The sequence below is a fragment of the Protopterus annectens genome, chromosome 8.part0 (assembly GCF_019279795.1).
Source record: "Protopterus annectens isolate FY-2018-M chromosome 8.part0, PAN1.0, whole genome shotgun sequence".
In the NCBI taxonomy this organism is placed as follows: Eukaryota; Metazoa; Chordata; order Ceratodontiformes; family Protopteridae; genus Protopterus; species Protopterus annectens.
In genome coordinates this window covers 1,319,131,090-1,319,155,788 of record NC_056741.1, presented here as the reverse complement: position 1 = coordinate 1,319,155,788, position 24,699 = coordinate 1,319,131,090, and the positions used below count along the sequence as shown (strand labels likewise).

At 40.0% G+C, this 24,699-nt stretch overlaps 1 protein-coding gene across 1 annotated transcript in view; it reads right to left on the bottom strand.

Annotated features, from left to right (window-relative positions):
* Positions 1-24,699, bottom strand: part of CHEK1 (checkpoint kinase 1) — a 416,400-nt gene that overhangs the window by 349,061 nt on the left and 42,640 nt on the right. Inside the window, exon 3 of the mRNA XM_044080846.1 lies at positions 19,190-19,413. Coding sequence (XP_043936781.1) covers positions 19,190-19,413 — 224 coding nt within the window. The remainder of the gene's footprint in view (positions 1-19,189; positions 19,414-24,699) is intronic.

The window sequence follows — 24,699 nt, the reverse complement described above, 5'->3', positions numbered from 1 at the left end:
ATCAACATTGAAAAATATAAAGAAATGGACTGAGACTAATCGGCAATACTCTTATTAGAAAAGAAAGCATGGACTGATGATGTGAAATAGTAGTAGTACACTGTGCACAAGGACTTTTTGAAAATTTCATAAATACAGTGAATGAGAATAAAAGTGTTAATACAGGGAAAAGGCTTTTCAGAATATAAAAGATATGTCAAAGATTAAAAGTGCACATAAGGAACTTATTTTGCTCTCAACTTGTAACTCTGGTATAGAGTTGTACTCTGGTGTATAATTCTCTAAAAAACTGAATGTTTGGAAAGGAATTTTAAGATGCTAAAAGCCTGCATGTTACAAAGGAGCAACTACTAGAGTAAATTAATCCGCACCATGCATCAGGACTGCACTGTAACAGTATCTGTTTGCTGTGACTTTACTAATAAAGCTTATGTTAAAAAACAAAAAGGCAAAGCTGTGCTACTGCAAAACTGGATATATACTTATTTTCTCATCTGCCTTCCTGGATATTTCACCCTCTTACACTCTTTCCTTCAAAGTACCTTAAAGCTCCAAAGACTGCCTAACTACTTTCATCAGTTATATTCATACTCTGGTTCTTTTACATGGCATGCATACAGCATCTTTCCATAATTACTGGCCATGTCTTTATTCCCAGTGCCACTCTGCTATCTCTACCCTTACAGAAATGGGATCTCTGGAACTTTATGTTTTAAATGACTGATGAAAACAAAAAATGGAAGGAATCACCAAAAAATCATTGATCCACTGTTGAGAAAAAGTTTTAAAAACATACTGTTATTTGTCTTTTTCCTCTTCTTGCAAAGTGAACATGTTATTTGTTGGGATATGCCTATAAAAGATGGGCCTCATCTGTGAACAAAATACAGCATTGCTTATGAACCTGAATAATAACTGTTTTCTGCATTTCAGAATAAAGAGATTTGGTTATAGCTCAGTGAAGCCTGGGATAAGGGCCTTACGGCGAGTAAGAGTTAATTTACTGAAGCAGGCTGTGTGTCCTGGAAAATTTGAGCTACCATTGTTGAACTGAACATTCTGTACTTCTTGAACATTCTGTACTAACTGTTGGTCTGAGGTAATTTGTGATAAACATGTTTATCACAGGTGTTCTTCATAGCCAACTGTCAACGGTCAGAAATGTAACAAAAAGTTGTTTTGCTTGCAGTATAAAAGTTGATGTCAGTAAACAAGTTGACCAGAGGAGATCATCTTGGCCAACATGCTGTGTAATCTGGTTAGCTGGTAATAAAGAAGTTTTTCATCACCTGAGGCAGATGTGACTCGCTTGAATTTTTCTTCTGACATTTTGGTCCTTCGGACCGGAAACCTCTACGAAGATACGGATCAGACCGACAGAGAGACCGAAAAACCTGTGCAGATGAGGGTTTCACATCTTAAGATTCCCTCGACTGAAAGCCCTGACTAATTTGTCGTTGAGAGGAGGCCGGCCGCTCTCTGATCCCTATCTGAGGGACGGTTTCTGAACCAAAAGGGGAAACGGAGTCTCATCTGGTTCATGTAGGATGAAAACTAAATTTTCTTTTAATTTAATTTAAACTTGTCGACAAGGGTTTTACTTTTAGTTAAGGGTGGGTAGGATTACTTGTTAAGATTCTTTTGTTAGGATCACCCGTTAAGATAGCCCCATTTTATAATAAGCCCTGTAAAATAACTTTGATACAGTCTTAAAATAAGAAATCTAGGGGAAACATGGGTTTGACTTGTTGCAAGTGTGAGAGTGATGTCTGTTTAAATGTTGATGCTAAGTATATGAAAGGTTTAAACAAAAATAATGTTAAATTTTTGAAAAAGTGGAAGTTGAAATATGATTTTGATGGTACCCTGAATAAGAATGCCTGTGCAAAATTGGTTAGAGATTTGAAAAGAGATGCGGGAACTAGAACTAAAAAGCAAAGGCAATTCGGATTTCCCCAAGCACTAAAATGGTTTGAAGAAGCAAATAGATGAGCTATAAAAGAAAAACAGTGCCAGGAAAAAGAAAAAATAAATCAAAAGGGATCACTGGTGCCAAGTGGAAAAGTAGCTTTATTTTTAGATAAGGAGGATGAGCATACAGTTTGTGCGGTACAAAGGCAGGCAACTGCCCCACCCGTATGGGGAAATTGCTGCTGCCGTACCGGCGGAACCTCCTCAATATCAGCCTGAAGATGTGGGATCTGTACAGCAGGGTGGGTTATTGGCTGCTCAAGGAAATGTTGCGACCCCTCCAATTTACCCGCAAATTCCCGTAGTACCCAAGGTTGCTTTGTAACAGGTAGACCAACCTATGCAGTTAAGGTCAGGACCAGCAGGGCAAGGACGTTGGGCCATTAAACTTTCTGACTACTCAGAAGCTCTTCCCTTAATACAAGTTGCAAACCCACAAGCAGGGGATGTTGGACAGGAGCCAACTAATTTAGTTTATCGTCCCTGGGCTAGAGAGGATATAAAACGAGCTACAGATGGTATTCCTCATCCCAAGGTTAATTTTCAAAAGTTTTCTGAGGACATAGTTGGTATGCATTTAAGTTATCATCTAAATGGTTTAGAAGTAGAACAAGTAGTGCGACAAATCCTGGGTCCAGATTGGCACTTAGTTTGTGGTGCTTGGACATGTAAGGCAGATGACGGCACTACATTAAAGCATAATTCTGGGGTGTTAGACACACGAGTCACTGATCTGTTAAAAAGAATTTCTGATAATTGGCGTCCAAGAGCAGATTGGACAGTAATAAATCAGTGCATCCAAAATGATGATGAATCTGTAGATCACTATATATATTGTAAGATTGACAGAAGTGTTCAATAACCATTGTAGAATGATAGTTCCGCAGGATCAGACCAATGATAGTCCGTATGAACAGCAATTGAAAAATGCTTTTCTTAAGGGTTGTAGGGCTCCAATAAGTAGTTTTATAACTAAGCATATGGTAGATCATAGAACAAGTAGACTGCAACCTTTGTTTGAATATGCACAGCATGCTGAGCGACATTTCAATTTAAAAAAGAAAGTACAAGTGTTAGCAGTAGGGGATGATGGTGGTATATTCTTGGTACAGGACCAAAGGGGGCAAGGGCACCGTGGTGGCGTAAAAAAACGTGGGGCCCCGAAATGGGACACGTTAAATAAATCGGGTGGACATTCAGAGGAGTATGAGGGGAGGTTAAAACGTGGAAAATGTTTTAAATGCAGTAGACGTGGGCACTTCACTGCCGACTGTGAAGAGTGGCAACATCCCCCACAGCTTACGAACAAGGGCTCCGCATGACTATATGATAGTAAAGGAAGGCGCCACATTCATTATTGTGATTATTGTAGAGAAGAAGAAAGTGAGAATGATTGTGATGATGATGAGGCAGACACACTCTGCGATGAATGTCAGAACACTCAGAAGGAAGGGCGGGATTGTGACTGTGAAGTCATAAACCTGGCAAATTTGGGTATTGCTATGCATCTAGATCAAAAACCCATGATAGAGTTTTTGGTTGAGGGACAAAAAGTGGAGTTTTTATGTGATTCAGGTGCATCACGTACACTTTTGGGTCCAGCAGTTCTGCCCCCGAACTGTGAAACAGATGAGTTTGTCCTTGTGAAAGCGGCAAATGGGAAAATCTATAAGGAACCACTGTCTCATCCTCTATTGTTCACAGATCCGCAAACAAACCAAACTGTTAGGTGTAGGGTAATTATATCGAAAGCTTGTCCAGTTAATTTGCTGGGAAGAGATTTGATGTTTGGAATAGCAGCAATTCCCACACCTAAAGGCATTGAGGCGAAAAGGTTGGCAGATGGCTTGGTGGTACAAGGAGTACAAGACTTGTTTTACTGGTATAGCCAGGACTTGATTTCAAACGGGCCAGGGAGGGTTGATACAGATTTGATCAACCTAGCTTTAAGTAAATCTAGGAGCGGGTCACCGCAGGTAGCGGCGCACTTACATTGTACAGTGCAATACAGAAAGGCCCCTGGTCCGGATAAAGAATTTGAAAAAGAATTCTTTAAGCACAAACGTGCAAGGATAATTTTGAATGATATGTTTTGGGATACGCAAGGTAATACAGTAGTGACCTGTACTTTGACCAAAGAAATGAGTTCTTTATATTGCTCAGGTTATAGCCCACATATTTCAATTACTAAAGCGGTGAGGACACATTGGGTAGATTTGGCGAAAAAGGTAACGAATTGGGACACAATGTCCGAAAGTCAATTGAAGGATCAACAGACCCAGGTACAAAGATTAAATTGGGTGACATGGGCACAACCAAGCGTGCACCTCAGGGATGACAAAAACAGAAATGGCATGACAAATCCTCCTAACTCAAGAGGAAGATAGTGCATTAAGTGCCTTACCTGTAGATTTATGGTCAAAAGGTAAAGAGGATGTAGGACTGATGAAAGCAGCAGGTGAAGTTTGTATAACTCCAAAGTCAGGTTTTAGACCTCGTAAGCACCAATACCCGCTAAGTAAACAAGCAGAGGAAGGAATTAAGCCAGTCATTGAGCAGCTAAAACAGGTAGGAACTCTTGTTGAATGCCCAGATTCGCCTGTAAAGTTGTTTCCTGTAAAGAAACCAGATGGGTCATGGAGGTTGGTTCAGGATTTACAAGCAGTTATAATTCAGCTGTGATCCCAAGAGCACCGGTGGTCCCTGACCCCTACACACTACTTAATGATTTACTACCTCAGCACAGATATTTTTCTGTCATAGATATAAGCAATACTTTTTTTCTTCATACCACTGCATAAGGAGAGTAGATTTTGGTTTGCATTCACTTATCAAGGTAAAAGATACACCTACACCAGATTGCCACAGGGTTATTGTGAGAGCCCGACAATATTCGCACAAGAAATGGCTGCGAATTTAGCTCAGTTTGTTCCCCCAGAGGGAAGCCAGGTTCTGTTGTATGTAGATGATATTTTGTTGGCCTCACCCACACAGGAAAGTTGTAGAAAGGATACCCTTGCCCTTCTTAGTTTTTTAGCTGAGCAAGGACATAAGGTAAATAAAGAAAAGTTACAATTGTGGAAAGCACAAGTAAAGTACTTGGGTTACTTAATTTCGCAGGCAGGTAGACAACTGGAGAACAAAAGAAAACAAGCAATTCTTGAGGCACCTATGCCCACAACTAAGCGGGAGATGATGTCCTTTTTAGGTGTGACTAATTTTTGTAGAAGATGGATCCCTAACTATGCTGAGGAAGTAGGGCCATTGACCGCACTAATCTATGACACTCCCATGGCAGCTAAGAATAATATACAGTGGACAAATAAGGCAATACAAGCATTTAACAGAATTAAGCAATTGATAGCAGGATCCTCTGTTTTGGGTTTTCCGAACTATTCTAAGCCGTTTGTACAAATGGTTGATTGTAAGGGAGGATACATGACTTCGGTTCTGGTACAAGTACATGGGGATAAACAGAGACCGATAGCTTTCTACTCCTCCAGATTAGATCCTGTTGCAAGGGCATTGCCGCATTGTGTTCAAGCTGTAGCGGCAGCTGCCATGGCAGTACAAGCCTCAGCATCATTAGTTTTGTTTCATCCATTACAATTGCGGGTTCCACATTCAGTAGCTACTATACTTTTGCAAGATAAGATATCCTTTTTATCTCCTAGTCGACATTTGTCGTGTATGACAGTGCTGCTGACGCAGCTTCATACGAACATAGAAAGATGTACTACTCTTAATCCGGCGACACTTTTGCCGACTCCAGAAGAAGGTGCTCCACACGTTTGTTTAGAGAGCATTCATGACAAAGTGCTTCCCCGACCAGATTTAACAGATATTCCGTTGGTAGATTCTGATCTCGTTTTGTTTGTAGATGGATCAGCAAAGAAAGACACTGTAGGAAAAACACTAGTAGGGTATGCTGTCACCACAGAAACTGAAGTTGTGGAGGCAAAAGGATTGTCAAACATTTATTCTGCACAAGCAGCTGAGTTGGTGGCTTTGCCTCAAGCTTGTACCTTAAGGGAGGGTAAAAAAGTGACAATTTACACAGATAGTCAATATGCTTTCTCCACTGTACATGTTTTCGCTCAACAATGGAAGAATAGGGGAATGGTTACTGCGACAGGCAAACCAATAAATCACAGAGATTTAATTTTACAGTTGTTAGATGCAGTGCAACTACCACTTCAGATAGCGATATGTAAATGTTCCGCACATACCAACAGAAAAGATCCTGTCTCCAGGGGAAATGCCCTTGCTGATATGGCTGCAAAAAAGGCAGCTCAAGAAAATGATTTGCTTTTACATGACAATGATTTAGAGACCGGACACCTCTTAGACTTAGAGACACTAAAAGTAATGCAAACATTGACAACACAGAAGGAAAAATGTCGTTGGGTAAAATATGGTATTACTCAACAGGATGGGTTGTATAAGGCATCAGATGGCAAAATGGTATTACCCTCAAACCTTTTTAGGTATGCGGCATTGGTTAGCCATGGACCTGCCCAAGAAGGAGTACAGACGATGATTCAAATAGTGTCTAAGGTGTTTTGGTGTAAGGGGTTTTCAACTTATGCAAAGCAATTCTGTTTATCTTGTTTATTATGTGCAAAGTATCATGCTCAGGGGGGAGTTAAAAAGTCTCAGCAGGCATTCCCTACCCCTCCATACCCATTCCACACACTCTGTATGGACTTTATTGAATTGACACCCTCAGAGGGAAAAAGGTTCTGTTTAGTCATTATTGATGCTTTTTCTAAATGGGTAGAAGCTTTTCCAGTAAAGCACCCGAATGCACAAAGAGTAGCAAAGCTTTTGACTACAGAAATAATTCCCCAATTTGGTTTACCAAGACGCATTTACAGTGATAATGGGTCTCATTTTGTTAACCAGATTGTTCAGAAGTTGGGTCAAGTGTTTCAAATTAATCTTAAGTATCATTGTGCTTACCATCCCCAATCAGCTGGACTGGTGGAAAGACACAACGGTGTCTAGAAAAGTAAGCTCCGCAAAGTGATGGCAGAAACACATAGATCATGGACTGCGTGCCTTCCTTTGGCTCTCCTGTATATGCGAATCTCACCTTCCTACAAAGGACTTACACCATTTGAACTTTTGTTTGGGAGACCATATTACGTCCCGCAGTGGCAAGGATTGTTGCCAGCGGAACGTGAGGGGGGTGAGGATCTAGCGGATTATATGAAGAAGCTGCTAAATGTCAAATCTCTTGTAACCAATGACTCCTTTGCAGATTCCAGAAATTAAATCTTGTTAAGCGTGGCACCCGGGGACTGGGTGTGGATCCGAATTGTGAAGAGAAAGAATTGGTCATCCCCCAGGTGGGAAGGCCCATACCAAGTACTTATCTTGACACCTACGGCTGTAAACATTGCTGAGAAGACTTTGTGGATTCATATCACCCACTGTAAAAAAACGCAAGACGTTTCCTTCTGCCATTGATATTGGTCAAACTCCACCAGACCTCTGAGCGCAAAGTCTGGCTACAAAGGGGGATTAGCCCAATAGGGGTTAGTTCGTCTCAAACCCAGTGAATAAACCAACGGCGCAAGGTAGTCCTTAGGGAGGATGGCCACGTTCAACTGGTACTTGAATTGTTACATGATGATGACGATTTTGGTGGCGAAAGTAAATATGTCCATACGAGAAGGAACAGCTGCAAGAGAAAAAGGAATGGTGGTGCTGCAATCACAAACAGGTGTTACTACTGTGTTTAAGGTGAAACTTTGTGAAGGAATTTTGGACTGTTCTAAATGGAACAATGATCATTTCTTGACTCATGCAAAATACTTGTGCAATAGAGACTGTACGTCCTGGTCAAATGTTTGGTGGTCAACAGATGTGAATGGATGGGAAACAAGTGGTGCAGTGATACCAGAGAAAGATAAAAGCAGGCAACAAAGAATAAAAATTGCGCATTTCCAAGGTACCGAAGTAATTACTATAACCATTGTGTCACCACAAGAAAGTGATTCAGGAGTTTATGGAATTGGAGTGTCTCTTCCAATTGGAATTGATCCTTTGGGGACCCTCCAACTTAAAGTACAAAGCCTTAAGAATGCGACAAGTAAAGCAGATTTTGCCTTCACAGAAGAACAACAATTGTTACTCGAGATGGGATTCGTACACCATAATGAATGGTTATCTTGGGTTAGATATAGTACCCGAGAAGCACATCGTGAAAACTGAGTTTCTTGTGCTGAAGGTAAACAGCAACTAGCGACAGTCCCATTGATGCAAGATAAAGGTAACCTAACATGTCTTTTGAAATTATTCTTCAACAAAACTGAAGATAAATGCAAAAATGAAACTCAGAATTTTCCAGTCATAAGCAAAGTTAAGAAACCGCCTGCAGTGATTTCCTATCCAGGTTCGTATATGTGCATTTCCAGAGATGGCACAGGAAAAAATTATGGCAATATGGGACAGAACTATTGCAATGTTACTGTGAATGGCAATGAGAATCCATTTCTGGAGAACCAAACTCATAGTTTAGCAGACGTATGGTGGTTATGTGGAGACAACAAACTCAGATCAAGGCTTACGATTCCCTGGAAGGGAACTTGTGCACTTGTAAAGTTAATTCTGCCATTCTACATTTTCCCAGTTCCAGCAAGCAATTTCGTAAGAGAACCTGAAATAAAGCCGAAGTGGTTGAGTAGGAGAAAAAGAGAGGCACCGAAGCAATCCTTCGATAATGGTGTCTACATCGATAGCATTGGCGTACCTGATGAATACAAAGCAATAAACCAAATAGCAGCTGGTTTTACATCCATCTTTGTCTGGATTCAACCTAATAAGAATGTGGACTGGATCAACTATACCAAAGATGCATTGAAAGGAATTGCTGAACAACTGGAGGCCACTTCGCAGGTGGCATGGAAGAATCAAATTGCGTTGGATATGCTCCTGGCCAAAGAAGGAGGAGTTTGCAGGATGTTTGGGACTTTCTGTTGTACATATATTCCAAACAACACTGCGCCTGATGGAAGTATCACTCGAGCTTTGAAAGGTTTGGAGATGTTATCCGAAGAATTGGCAGAGAACTCTGGGGTAAGTAATCCCTTTACAGACTTTCTACAAGCGTGGTTTGGAAAATGGAGTCATCTCATCAGCAGTTTCCTGGTGTCCGTTGGAGTCGCTGTAGCTATCGTGGTGGTATGTGGCTGTTGTTGTATACCTTGTATCAGAGGTCTTCTACAAAGACTGGTTGATACTACTGTTATGAAGACGATGTACCAGCAATTGCAACAGACTGGTGAAAGTGAATACATTGAAATGTGACACTCTGCAAATTGAAGTTTAAAAGTTTATCTTGCCAATGAAGTAATGTATGCAAAGAAAAACTTAGTTTTTACCATATATTGCTGAAATAAAAAGACAAATAAAAAGTGTTTTCAGGGGGGAAATGTTAAGAGAAAAAGTTTTAAAAACATACTGTTATTTGTCTTTTTCCTCTTCTTGCAAAGTGAACATTTTATTTGTTGGGATATGCCTATCAAAGATGGGCCTCATCTGTGAACAAAATGCAGCATTGCTTATGAACCTGAATAATAACTGTTTTTTGCATTTCAGAATAAAGAGATTTGGTTATAGCTCAGTGAAGCCTGGGATAAGGACGCACGGCCGAGTAAGAGTTAATTTACTGAAGCAGGCTGTGTGTCCTGGAAAATGTGAGCTACCATTGTTGAACTAAACATTCTGTACTTCTTGAACATTCTGTACTAACTGTTGGTTTGGGGTAATTTGTGATAAACATGTTTATCACAGGTGTTTTTCATAGCCAACTGTCAACGGTCAGAAATGTAACAAAAAGTTGTTTTGCTTGCAGTATAAAAGTTGATGTCAGTAAACAAGTTGACCAGAGGAGATCATCTTGGCCAACATGCTGTGTAATCTGGTTAGCTGCTAATAAAGAAGTTTTTCATCACCTGAGGCAGGTGTGACTCGTTTGAATTTTTCTTCTGACATCCACAACGATGTAAACTGTTTATTGACACGTTAAGTGCTTTCGTCAGAATATAAGACTTCTTCAGAAGAATCAAATACAAAACATTACAAAATGAAATATTATGTACTTTGTGATTCACAATAACTTTCTTAAAAACAATGCCCTATTAAAATCAAATAAAAAAGCTGATTTTAATTTCAATACAGAACTAATAGATGACTTGTCATTTAGTCCAGGTGGCTGACATGCATCAAGCCTTATCTGCCACTTGAGCTCTAAAAATTCTAGAAAATCGTCATCCGGTCCACCTCGTATGCCCAGGTCAACTTGGTCTAGGACAAAAAATTTATAGGAATGTGTTGGATGTGCTTTTAAATGTTTGTATAAAGCATTAATGTCCTTTTTGTTATGAATGCCGTAGTAATGTTGATATATTCTTTGTCTAAGGGTTCTTGCTGTCTTCCCCACATAATAACCGTCACATGACCTACATAGTGCAATGTAAACCACCCCTTTTGTATGGCAATAATACTTTTTGTGGGTGGTAATTTTGCCAAAATTCCTGACCTTAATCGAGTCAGTGTCCATTATAAATGGACATTGTGCACACCACCCACATTTAAAAGTTCCACCTGTTCTTGGCTTTACGTTTTTCCTCTCCACTAAGCCTTTCAACGATGTTTCCTTCTTGTAAACCACAAGTGTTTTTTCCCCAAATCTTTTGAGAATTTTGTCATCCATACTAAACATAGTCCAAAATTTATGGACAATATTCTCGATGTCAAAAAAATCTATAGTGAAAGAGAGAACCAATGCCCTACTGAACCTGTCTGTCCTGATCATGTCCTAGGATCTTGTCATACCAGTAGGATTTGCTAATAGTGTAATGAAAGTACCAGCTTCTCTCAAGTTTAATTTCTTCAGCAATATCAATGACAAAATTATAAGGGTAACCTCTTTTTCGTAACATCCCCATTAAGACATCACATTCTATAAGAAAATCATCCTGTTCAGAGATCATTCTGGCCAACCTCACATATTGACCCTTGACTAGTGACCTCTTCTGGTGCAGAGGGTGCCAACTCTCAAAATGTAATAGAGAGTTTGAATAAAAGTGGGTTTCCTGTAAAGATGCGAAGTGAACTTACCCTTGGAATGGTCTTTTTTGATGGTCACATCCAGCTAATTTAAGGTGTCATGGTAAACTTCAAAAATGTTGTTGTTTCATTAATATAAGTGAAAAGGTAGGTTTCACTCCCACTCCAAAATAGGACCATGTCGCCCAGGTTCCGTCCATATAGTACCCACATATCCTTAAACTCAGAATCCACTATGAAGAGGTCTTCCCACTGGGCCACCACAATGTTGGCAAAAAACAGTGCACAGCATGCACCCACTGCACTTGTTTGAATAAATAGCCATCAAAAGTGATGAAATTGTTATCCAGGACCATCTCCATACAAGACAATAGTTAATATACTGTCATGGTTCAATAAGTTGCTCTTACATAAATAGTCATAGAACCACTCCAGTCCAATGTCATGGGGTATTACGGAAAAGAGGTCACAAATGTCAATGGTTACCAGTATCAAATGCTAGTGATACATTTCAGGCTTTATTTTTGAAAGAAAATCCCAGGAATCCTTTATGATCAGGTCCCTGTTATCCAAAATGTGTTTTACTGTATTGTCAATGTACTTAGCCAGACAAAACGTATTTGATGTTTTTGCATTGACTATTGGTCATAAGGGGGGATTAAGAATACTTTTGTGAATTTTTTGGGATTCCAAAAATTGCTGGAATCCTTGGGTGTTTTGTCTCTAAGAATCTAAAAGTTTCCAAAGTGATTTGCCCATTCATTAAAAGTTGTTCAATATTCAAATCAATATGTCTATAAGCTATATTAAGCTCATTCTTGGAAACCTCAGTATAGGTATCACTATACATTAGTTCTGTCATTTTACTGTTGTAATCACATATATCCATGATAACTAATCCTCTTCCGTTGTCCGGTTTCATAATCCGGATTTCATCATTATCTAAAATGTCACGTAGCAATGCCTTTTCTATTGTTGTTAAATTACTCACCCAGTCATTGCCCATAGGGTGTTGATTGTTAAAGGCCACTCTCCTAAATTCCTTTTCACAAAAAATCTCAAACATTTGTACCATGGGATGCATGGGGGGAATAAAGGTGCTTGATCTAGTCAATGAACCAGTATTGACCAGTAAATTACTGATAGTGTCCCATCTTTGAAAAGAAGAGTGCCAAATTCAATTTCCTTATATATAATTTAAATTGCACAGTGGTGTTGACTATGTTAATCCTAGTCGATGGCACAAAATTGAGTCCCTTGGAGAACAGTTCAGCCCAATCCATACTCACAGTTGTCTTACTAAAATCATCCTCAACATTTTTGATAATAATACATACAGTCACATTAATCCTTTCATGTTCATCGTTAGCTACCTCCAATACTGGTCTCCCTCTCCTCCATTGATTCAGATGATTCTCGTGCCCATATACAGCATTCCCTTGTGCCCGCCCCCTCGGAGTCATTACTCGCTGAGATCTCCTCAGAGGTGTTGGTTCTAATGGTGGTTCTAAAGGGACACTATCAAATTGGGAATCTTGAATGTCATCTTCCTCATTAATAACATTCCCTTCATTAAATCTTTCAAACCACTTAGATTGTTGACCCTCAGGTGGATCAGGGTACGCCCTACCCGCATCATTGTCAGTTTTATCTCTAATCAGTTTTTTTTTTTTTGTAAATCAACAAGCTGATGGTCAACACTTTTAAAATATGGTGTTAAATTCAGCCAGTCTATGTTCAAACAATAAATCTCTTTTAATGTCAGTATCAAGTCTTTTAAAATAAAAGCCATTTTCCTAATGTTATCTCCAATAAGAATTTGTAATAACTCCCATTCTTGTTTGTTGAAAAAGAATTTTCAAATCTCTTTGTAATTGAGAGTCCTTCACTAACCCAGTTGGGTATTTCCACATTTGAAAGCCCTTCGGAATTTGCTCCCTCTTCAAACACTCGTGCAGGTACTCATTTTCCAACTGCAGTCTTTTATATTTAGATAATAATTCCTTGAAGCTCCAAAATTGCTGAACCATTGCTCAACCGAGACTGGTGATGTCACTACGTACACGTTGTGTGGTGCCTAATGTTAATTCATTCCCACTCACGTTACTAATGGCAACTGGACCTCCATCAATGCGGCTACTGGAACTGAAGTTCCTTTGTGCCGGAGTAATTATAGACATCTCAGGGCTCAACAAACCCATATGAATAAGTCCTTGACTGTTTCTGTGCTACTCCAACTGTACCATAAGTTTCTCCACCTTGGTAGTTAATGCAGAGACAGTAGATGTAAGTGTGGCCACAGTTTGTAAAATAACATTTAAATCCATGCTGTCAGCGCAACCAAGTTGCTCCCCTCCATCCATACCAATGACAAACTAAGAATGTAACAGCAAACTTGAACCAAGGAAAACAAAAAATGGAAGGCATCACCAAAAATCACCAACAGCACTGATCCACAACGATGTACACTGTTTAGTGACACATTAAGCGCTTTTGTCAGAATATAAGACTTCTTCAGAACAATCAAATACAAAACATTACAAAAAAGAAAGTTATTGTGAGTCACAGACTACATAATATGATGTTGCAGCTTTACATTACAAAAGGAAGGGACATTGTATTGTTGACCAATGGACAAGAAGGGTAGGGTATTTAATTTTGTAAGTGTAAAATGAAAGGATTAATGTGAATGTATGTACTATTATCAAAAATGATGAGGATGATTTTCGTATTTTTAACTTTAGTAAGACAACTGTGAGCACGGATTGGGCTAAACTGTTCTCCAAGGGACTCAATTTTGTGCCATCGACTAGGATTAACAAAGTCAAACCACTGTGCAATTTAAATTATACATAAAGAAATTGAATCTGGAACTTTTTCACAGACAGGGGACACGATCAGTAATTTACTGGTCAATACTAGTTCAAGCACCTTTATTGCCCCCATGCATCCCATGGTACAAATGTTCAAGATTTTTTGTGAAAAGGAATTTAGGTGAGTGGCCTTTAACAATCAACACCCTATGGGCAATGACGGGGTGAGTAATTTAACAACAAAAGAAAAGGCATTGCTACGTGACATTTTAGATAATGATGAAATCTGGATTATGAAACCGGACAAGGGGGGAGGATTAGTTATCATGGATATATGTGATTCCAACAGTAAAATGACGGAACTAATGTATAGTGATATCTATACTGAGGTTTCCAAGAATGAGCTTAATGTAGTTTCATAGTTTTGTACTAGGCTATTTGCCCTGGGGCATTTGTAAGCCTAGCCATAGTGATGTGGCTTTTTCCACCCCATGAAATGGTACAAAAATGTACAGAATAAATTTAGAATACTGTGCCTCTGTCTAGTAGTGACACAGTGAAGGTCCCCTTATAAAATAGAATTAGTTTACTGTGCCCCTGTCTAGCAGTGACACAGATGTGACCCCTGGGGTAAACTTACGATCTCCCATCCACTCAAGATTTCTCCTGAGGAGAGTCAGTGAGGGGCTCTGCCTAATATGAACTGGGATCTTGTTCCAAAGCATGGGAAGCCTCTGGGTCATGAATCTATCCCTCCAGCGTGTCCTATTCATACTTGTGCCGAGGTTTAAGTCTTTAGCTCTCGTGGTCCTGATGGATTTGGATTTTTTGAGGTGGAGCATGTCCATCAGATCCTGATTGGACATGGCCTTGTACGTCAGGCAGAGATCACCTCTGAGCAGGTGGTATGCTACTGAATAGAGCTGAAGTTTCTTTAGTCTGGCAGAATAAGACATATGTTGGAGACCCTTGATCCTCTTGGTGAGGTACTTTTGTGGTCTCTCCAGCTGTTGCAAATGCCGGGTGAGGTGCATACCAAATGGGGCATTGTACTCAATCATGGGTCTGATAAGGGAGGAGTATAGGGGTACAATGACATCCTTGGATCTGGATGTGAATCCCTTCATGATGAGGTGTGCAAGGTAGAATGTTTTTCTAACCACTTTGGCAACGTGGGTGTCAAATGAGAGGTCACTGTTGACTTGGGTCCCTAGGTCTCTAATTACTTTTTCCGTACTCAGTGGGTTGTTGTCTATGTGATAATTTGTGGGTACTTTGTTTTTCCCAAAGGGGATGACTATACATTTTTTGGCATTTAGTTCAAGGCCTCTTTTCCATACTACCCCATGACATTGGACTGGAATGGTTCTAGGACTATTTATGTAAGAACAACTCATTGAACCATGACAGTATATTAACTATTAGGTCTTGAACGGAGATGGTCCTGAACATATTGATTTGAATATTGAACAACTTTTAATGAATGGGCAAATCACTTTGGACACTTTCCAAACACCCAACGATTCCAACAATTTATGGAATCCCAAAAATTCACAAAAGTGACCAATAGTCGATGCAAAAGCATCAAAAACATTTTGTCTGGCTAAGTACATTGGCAATACAGTAAAACACATTTTGGATAACAGGGACCTGATCATAAAGGATTCCTGGGATTTTCTTTCAAAAATAAAGCCTGAAATATATCATGAGCATTTGATACTGGTAACCATTGACATTTGTGACCTCTTTTCCATACTACCCCATGACATTGGACTGGAATGGTCCTAGGACTATTTATGTAAGAACAACTCATCGAACCATGACAGTATATTAACTATTAGGTCTTGAACGGAGATGGTCCTGGACAACAATTTCATCACTTTTGATGGACATTTATTCAAACAAGTGCAAGGGGTGGCAATGGCTGCATGCTGTGCACCGTTTTTTTGCCAACATTGTGCTGGCCCAGTGGGAAGACCTCTTCATAGTGGATTCTGAGTTTAAGGATATGTGGGTACTACATGGACGGTACCTGGACGACATGGTCCTATTTTGGAGTGGGAGTGAAAATGACCTGAATAAATTTTTCACTTATATTAATGAAACAACATTTTTGAAGTTTACTATGACACCTTAACCATCAAAAAAGACCATTCCAAGGGTAAGTTCACTTCGCATCTTTACAGGAAACCCACTTATTCAAACTCTCTATTACATTTTGAGAGTTGGCACCCTCTGCACCAGAAGAGGTCATTAGTCAAGGGTCAATATGTGAGGATGGCCAGAATGATCTCTGAACAGGACGATTTTGTTAGAGAATGTGATGTCTTAATGGGGAGGTTACGAAAAAGAGGTTACTCTTATAATTTTGTCAATGATACTGCTGACGAAATCAAACTTAAGAGAGATGCTGGTACTTTCATTACACTATTAGCAAATCCCATTGGTATGACAAGATCCTTGGACATGGTCAGGACAGACAGGTTCAGTAGGGCATTGGTTCTCCCTTTGACTATAGATTTTTTTGACATCAAGAACATTGTCCATAAATTTTGGACTATGTTTATTACGGATGACAAAATTCTCAAAAGATTAGGGGAAAAAAACACTTGTGGTTTACAAGAAGAAAACATCGTTGACAGGCTTAGTGGAGAGGAAAAAGGTAAAGCCAGGACCACATGGAACGTGGGAGGTGAGCACAATATCCATTTATAATAGACAATGACTCTATTAAGGTCAAGAATTTCGGCAAAATTACCACCCACAAAAGTATTATTGCTATACAAAAGGGGTGGTTTGCATTGCACTATGCAGGTCATGTGACGGTTATGTGGGGAAGACAGAGCCCTTAGACAAAGAATATATCAACTTAACTATGACATTCATAACAAAAGGGACATTAATGCTGTATACAAACATTTAAAAGCACATCCAACACAATCTTTTAAATTTGTTGTCCAAGACCAAGTTGACCTGGGCATACGAGGTGGACAGATGACGATTTTCTAGAATTTTTAGAGCTCAAGTGGCAGATAAGACTTGATGCATGTCAGCCACCTGGGCTAAATGAGAAGTTATCTATTAGTTCTGTATTGAAATTAAAATCTGCTTTTTTTATTTGATTTTAATAGGGCACTGTTTTAAAGAAAGTTATTGTGAATCACAGAGTACATAACATGATGTTGCTGCTTTAAATTACAAACGGAAGTGATGATGTATTGTTGACCAATGGACAAGAAGGGTAGGGTATTTAATTTTGTAGTGTTTTGTATTTGATTGTTCTGAAGAAGTCTTATATTCTGACGAAAGCGCTTAACATGTCAATAAATGGTTTACATCACTGTGGATCAGTGCTGTTGGTGCTTTTTTGGTGATTCCTTCCATTTTTTGTTTTCCTTGGTTCAAGTTTGCTGTTACATTTTAAATGAATGTTCAGAAGCTGCCTACAGAAAGTGACAAGTTTCTTCCACATATCAGACATGCCTGTCCTCGCTACCTTTTCCACCAGGCTATCCAATAAGAACAAGCTCTAGGTTTCCTTCCATACTTGATGTTATCTTTGCAATCATACATTCTACCCTGGAGTTCTATTTCCCTTCATAAGTTAAACTGCACATCTTCAGTCTCACTCTCACCAATGTCTCCATGCCCCCTTTTATCATCGGTCTTACCACATATTTTTGTTTCACCTGCAGACAGCCTGCAGAGTAAATATTAGCAGTTATAGTTTCATTATTAGTTAGCAGCACATCATTATCTTAATATTATTCCTTTGATTTTGCCTCTAGCCCAAGTCTCAGCTCACTAACATCTTCAGAGATAAGTCCACGTACACAAACTATCAAACAAGTAAATAATAAAATAAATCTGACACTACACACATTTAGTAATAATGTATCCCTGGACCAGTACCATTAACACTTATATGTTTCTTGCATGTCAATTAGTTATTTATTTACTTCAGCTGTCACCACACATACATCTTCAATCAGTTAGGCTCTTGCCAATGGTGAGAATCAAACCCTGCACCTTGGTGCTGAAAGGCATACACCTTAACCACTGTACCATTGGCCTTTCAGGTAATCACACAGTAACTCTGTGAAGCAGGCAACCTGCTTTTCGTTCTTAAATACTTTGGCAGAGCCTGGCATTCACCTGCAAGATACAAAGGAAGGAGGAGAAAAGATTGGCATACAAGTTATAGGAAATCACCTGGACTGGGTGCGTTTATATACATACAAAATCTACATGTATGCACATGCATTTAATGTGTGTGCATATTGAATCGGGGGGGGGGGGGCTGCAGCCAACTGGCATAGAATATCAGGTGTAGTGTATGACACAAGAATGCTAAAAAGCTGAAAAGTAAGATGTACAAAACAGTGATGCAACCAGTAGAACTGCATGGTACAGAAAACCTGGGCAGTAAAGGGACAGCAGATAAGGATGCTAGAGGTGAAGTGCTTGAGATGGGTGGTAGGATGCACGCTGTGGGACAGACATAAGAGCAGAAGCCAGAGTCACTCCAACTGCTGAAAAGATCAAAGAGAACAGACTATTGTGGTTTGAGTACATGTGCTGAAAAGCAGGAGGCAATCTGGTGAAAATTTGGACAGGCAGGAAGAATGTAACAGAAAAAGAAGGCATCTGGCAAAGAGGTGGATGGACTGTGAGAGAGAAGATCTGCAACAGATAGGCATGAATGTGGCACAGAATCGAGAAAGATGGCAACAGTTAACATGACACCCAAACTCATGCAGCAAATGGGGGGGGTTGATGACGTGGATATATTTCACACAAGTTCGCACTTCTGAATGAATTTATCAAAATCGGTCAAAATATGCTGTTAGCTAATAGGGTACTACCAATCACAACACAGGCTCCAGCAGCTGTAACTCTTAACTTCTTAACATTGATATACAACATTTTAACACCCCAAGTAAAAGTGCTTCAGATCTAAATCAAAAAGATTAGCCTCATACTTAACCCAGAGAAAAGTAAGACATCTCCACCGAGACTCTCTACCCTACTATTACCTACCTAAATACACCAGCACAAAACACAAATGTGGAGTTAGCAAAATATCACGACTAAAATGTTAAAGATGAACTTCCCCCAACAAAACATGCTTGTTCAAATCTGCCAGTACAGTGAGGTGAAATACTGATTTTTTTTTACATGGCAAAGGCTTATTTATTTTTTAACAGATGCAACATCTGCCAAATTGTTTCATCTCATTTTGTCACTTGAATTGCAGGGAATAAATTTAGTGGCTTGTTGACCTGAAGTCAGAAATACAGCAGACTACATGGCGAACAAGTTCCTACCTATTCTGTCAAAGAGCTCTCCTCCACTGCAGTACTCCAGAAAGAGATACTGGATGGAACCTTCTCTGCGATACCCATAAAACCGCACAATGTTTACATGGTTTAGCATTTTGTTAATGCAGATTTCTTTCCTGATGTTCTCAGGACACTCTGTAGCTCGCCTCATGTCCACAATCTTTACAGCAACCGCCTCCTCTGTTTGCCGATTCACAGCAAGCTGCACTCTGTCAAACAAGACACAAAAAATATAGATCAAAAAGTATTCTAAACAAACCTCTCTCAAACACAAAAGATTTAATACTATGGTCTTAAAATATATCCGTTGTCTGGACATTACAATGTCATCTTGCCTTCATTTAACCAGACAGAAATTATGTTCTCCACCTTTCACTAAAATTTGTAAATAGTTATATTGCACCAGAACACATCCACTGAACAGCAGCCTGGTTTTCCCTTCCATCTTTAGAGATGTGCCTGTTTAAAACTTATAAACATAATAAAAGTACAGTTGTGTAAAATCATAGTAGTAGATGTCCTTGTGGGACCTGCCTGCAAAGTATAGCCCAACATCCGGCCAGCGTACCAAAGCCTTAGTTGAGAAGGAGTGCAATGTCAGATGTATGCTCCTCGCAAGCGTAGGACATAAAAGTGACGTACAAATACTCCCAACCCAACCCATAACTGAAGTGTCCCAGGAGAACCAAGACCCCCTAATGGAAAGGAAAACATGTATATCCATAAAAAGGAAGGAAGGAAAGAAGAGAAGAACCTCTTGGCCAGAAAGAAAATACCACTCATGGAAAAGAAGAACAAGAACAGGGGATAGGAGGGTATGCATACTGCAACAGTGAAAAAGGACATCTACTACTATGCTAAGATTTTACAGAACTGTACTATGTCCTTCCATATCACTGCTGCAGTACTAATCACCTCTGGGAGAGTACAAAAACTACTTCTGCCTTGGCTCTGTAATGACATCTAATTTATAATGTTTAGTGAATGTGTGAACCAAAGACCAAGCAACAACTTCAATAACTGAAAAATCAAACACACTCCTAAGGCTGAAGTGTAAAATACACTAAAACAGCAATAAAACACTGAGGCACAAAGGAACTGGGACAGAAATGAATTAGCTTAGTTTCTTTTAATATCCGCTTTCGTAAAACGTCCTCAGAAAAAATACAAAATTAAGTCAAAATCAAACACTTTTCATACACAAAGAACCCATGTAACAACCAATATATTTCTCCAATTATGACACAATAATTAGTGTCCCCCACCTTTAATGATTACCTTTTTTATGTCCATTTAGTTTCCTGTCTCTTAGAAAATTCAATGTGTTCATTTAAACCAGGTAGAGAGTCTGCTTTCAACTTTATTTGCCACTGAACTTCTTTCTTCTCTACCTGGCTTTTTAAAATCACCACCTCTCATCAAAATTAACCCCTTCCAACAAAGCAAAATTGAACGTTTTGTATTTATTACATACAACAGTATGCTTGAACAAAGCTATTGCAGTCATAAGTCTTGATGACATACAGGTCTTCTTTTATTCTATCTCTGAGACACCTTGTAGTCATACCAACATAAAAACTTTCACACCCAGAACAGACCCCAATTTATATGACTCCTATGGAACCACAATGAAATCTTCCCAAAATCTTTACAGTATATGGTAAATGTGGCAAAACTATATGTGGGCCTTCATAAATAAATCTACAAATTGAACATCCGTTACATTTGTAGGTCCCTCTTTGTCTGTTAGCATTAGGTGGAAAAACTTTTGTTTTGTCTTTTGCTAACAAATGTTTAAACATCCTTATTATATACAGAGATTTTTCATCAAAAGCATCAAATAAATCTTTGTTACCACTAATAACTTTCCAGTTATTTTAAATTATGTTTCTGATACCTAGTGTGTCTACTGAAGTATCACGTGCATGTTTGTTTGTTTTGGTCTAAGCCAGCTAGTATCACAGTGGGGGGTTGCTTTGTATTCTGTGGAGTCAGCCCATCTAATGTGTTCGCTATGGGTCAACATCTCTGTGTTTATCTGATTGCATGATGGTCTATTTTCTCTGTTGTACTTCTGGTATAAAGACTTACATTTCTGTGAAACTGCTCAGTAGCAGAGCTGATTACCTGGCTGTGTTTCGTTCTACAACCATCTGGACATACCAAGCCAATATAAGTATACTTTTTGCACTTTGTTTCAGTGATAGTTAAGAAAACTGTACCACATTTATTTATTTGCTTCCTTCTTTATTGCTGGCTTCTGTCTGCATTTTGTTGTTTGTGACCCTTCCACCCAAGTGTTGTACTCGAACTTGGTAGCTTTGGAATTGCTCGCCCTTGCGGTAAATTTGATTTTTGTCACTCCTCCCGTTCCCATCTCATTTGCTCACTCAACTGAGTACAGTGAGATCTGGGAAGGGACCACCCCTTGCTCCTTTGATTTTGGGACACTCCGCCCAGTCCCATTTCATCATCTCAGTCTACTGTGTACAAAGAGAGCATTTGGGAAGGCCAACCCCCTCCCCCCAAGCTTCTTAATCTTGAAATATCTTCTGTCTCATCCCTCTATCAGCTGCTTTTACTGTAACTGCGTTCTTCCTACTTTATTACCTTATTTTGATCTGCTGCATGCTCTTAAGTGTTCAAGTGCTTTTATTCTGTTGCATGTAGCCTGATTAAATTGATCCATTATCCTAAGCATCTTGGTTTTGGTTTTAGCACTTGGGCTTCAGGCCAGTTGCTTTACATTTAAGAAGGTTTTTGTGGTCTACACTTTTGTGGACAAACCCTTATCAAAACCCTCTCTCCATAAGTCCACCCAAGTATTCAGAACACTACGCCAGTATAATTCTCATCAGTTTCTCCTGGTAGCCTGGTCGACATGGGCATACTGAGACAGCGTAGCAACTACCTCATGTTTACACTTCTCCTAGCACTTAATTCTTATAATTGCGACAAATGCATCTATATCAATAACCTGGAATCCATGCTCTCTCACTCCACAGTCAGTACTCCTGACAAAGGAGAGATTGCCAGCACAAATGCCACACCACTTACATCACACAAACAAGCACAACACACACCCACCTGTGCAGAGGTCCTCAATAAAAGCTTATCTAAATAGCAGAGACCTCCAAAACACACTCACAAACATTCCACACACAACACCAAACATCACAGAGAACAGACAACACACCAGTGTCTCACAAACACAGCCCATAAGGCATAACAATAAACCAACATAACCCACAAGATGTAACAATAAACCAAACATACTAGCCATTGGCAACTCAGTTGTGAGACGCATCGATGTCTCCCTCACCAGGCTTGACAAGGAGAAGGTCACAATCAGTAGTCTGTCTGGTGTCAGAATCCGCCACATCAAGCACGCACTTAAGTCTTTCCGCAACAAGTACAAGTATGACTCTGTCATTGCCCATGTTGGTGTGAATGAGTTAAGACATACCTCCCTCGACTATATGAAGAGAGACATGATTGAGCTCTCAGAGTATGTCATAGGCAGGAATGAACCCGGCCATAAGCATCATCCTACCTTCACCAAGAATACCACCACAATACCAACAAAAAATAATTGACTTCAACAATTGGCTTAGTTTCTGGCGTCATTCCAAGGTGATCCAGTATCGGTCTGCCTTGGATGACATGGTTGACAGGCCTCAATGCTCTGCCACAGATGGCCTCCACCTGTCATCCCTAGGATTCCAGATCCTAGCCAAGGCTCTTGACTCCCCCATTGTGCCTTTTTTAGGCAATGTCCCAAAGACAAATCTTCCAACATAAAAAGATCTGTCAAAAAGCAAATTGAAGGTCATGCTGCTTAATGCTAGTAGCCTAACCAGAAAATGCACTCACTGGAAGCTCTCCTCACACTGGAAGATGCCAATATCTGTTAAGTCACAGAAACTTGGTTCAGGGCTGTGGACAGCACCCCTGCCTTACCACACTAAACTTCATTCCACACATTCCAACCCCAAAATGAAGTCGGAAAGCTTAAGGGTGGTGGAGTCTTTATCTTCATTAAGGATAGGCACACCTCCAGACTGGTTTGCCAGCATGATGCACTGGAACTACTCCAGGTGCAAATGATTGTTGGCAAGACACCCATCTAAGTGATAGACAGTTATAGACCCCCCCCTCCATGACTCAGGACACCCCACTCCTCCCACCTGGATCTACATGACTCCATCAAGGTACCCCTAACACTCTGATCCATGGTGACTTCAACTACCCCACCACAGACTGGGTGAACTATTCCTGCACTAGTGCACTCACCAGTTTCCTTGACTTCACCACTGCACCACTCCCATGGTATGTTCTTCCCTGGTGAGATCAGATCATTGGATTGTCTCAAAGTTTCTAGCCCACTCCCCCACCCCCGTAACCAGGCTAAAAAACTTCTCAAAAGCAGACTACAACCTCCTAAGGAGGGGTATCAGTAGCTTCACACCACTGCCCTACTCTGTGGATGCAGACAACTATGCTCAACAGTATGCCAATGCAATATACAAGCACCAGTACAACTGTATGGACTCGAGCCATTCCCAACAAAACTAAAAACTACTCCTCAAGGAAACATAAATCTGTCTGGTAGACATCCTCTATCAAGACCCCAAAAGTACCTCACCAAGAGGATCAAATGGCTCAAACAGATGCCATATGCTGCCCGGTTAAAGAAACTCCAGCTCTACTCAGTGGCATACCGCCTGCTCAGAGGAGATCTGTGCCTGACGTATAAAGCCATGTCCAACCCGGAATTAATGGACATGCTGCACCTCAGAAAATCCAAACCCCATCGAGCTACGCACTCGAGAGACTTGAACCTCAGCACTGAAATAAATAGGATATGCTGGAGGGACAGATTCATAACCCAGAGGCTCCCTTCACTCTGGAATAAAATCCCAGTCCAGGTTAGGCAGAGTCCCTCACTGACTCTCTTCAAGAAGAATTTTGATGAGTGGATGGGAGATAGTAGGTTTACCCCAGGTATCACTTCTGTGTCACTGTTAGACAGAGGCACAGTATACTAACCTCGAAAAAGGGCATAGCAAAATTCATTTAAAATGGGTGGTGAAAGCCAAACACACACTGGCTAGGCTTATAAATGCCCTAGGGCAGATAGGTTCATAGGTTCATACTAGGCTATGAAGAGGCTAAAAGGAAGAAACTGTTGTCCAAGGTAAAAAGGAATAAATTCCAAACTGGAAAAACTCCCTCCTTAGCCTTAACAAGCAAATTAGGTCACTAGCAAAAATCTCCAAAGCCAATTATGAATCAAAACTAGCCTCCGAAAAAAAGTGAAACCACAAAGCCTTCTTCAGTTGCCATCAGGAACCTCCATGGCAAAGCCCAGGTTTGTTCTTAAATAGTCTTAACATTATTACTAACCACCGACCATGTTGACTTAGCCAAGCAGATAGGTTCTGTTCCCCCTCACCCCCCCTGTTCCCCCTGTTCCCCTCACCTCCCCTGTTCCC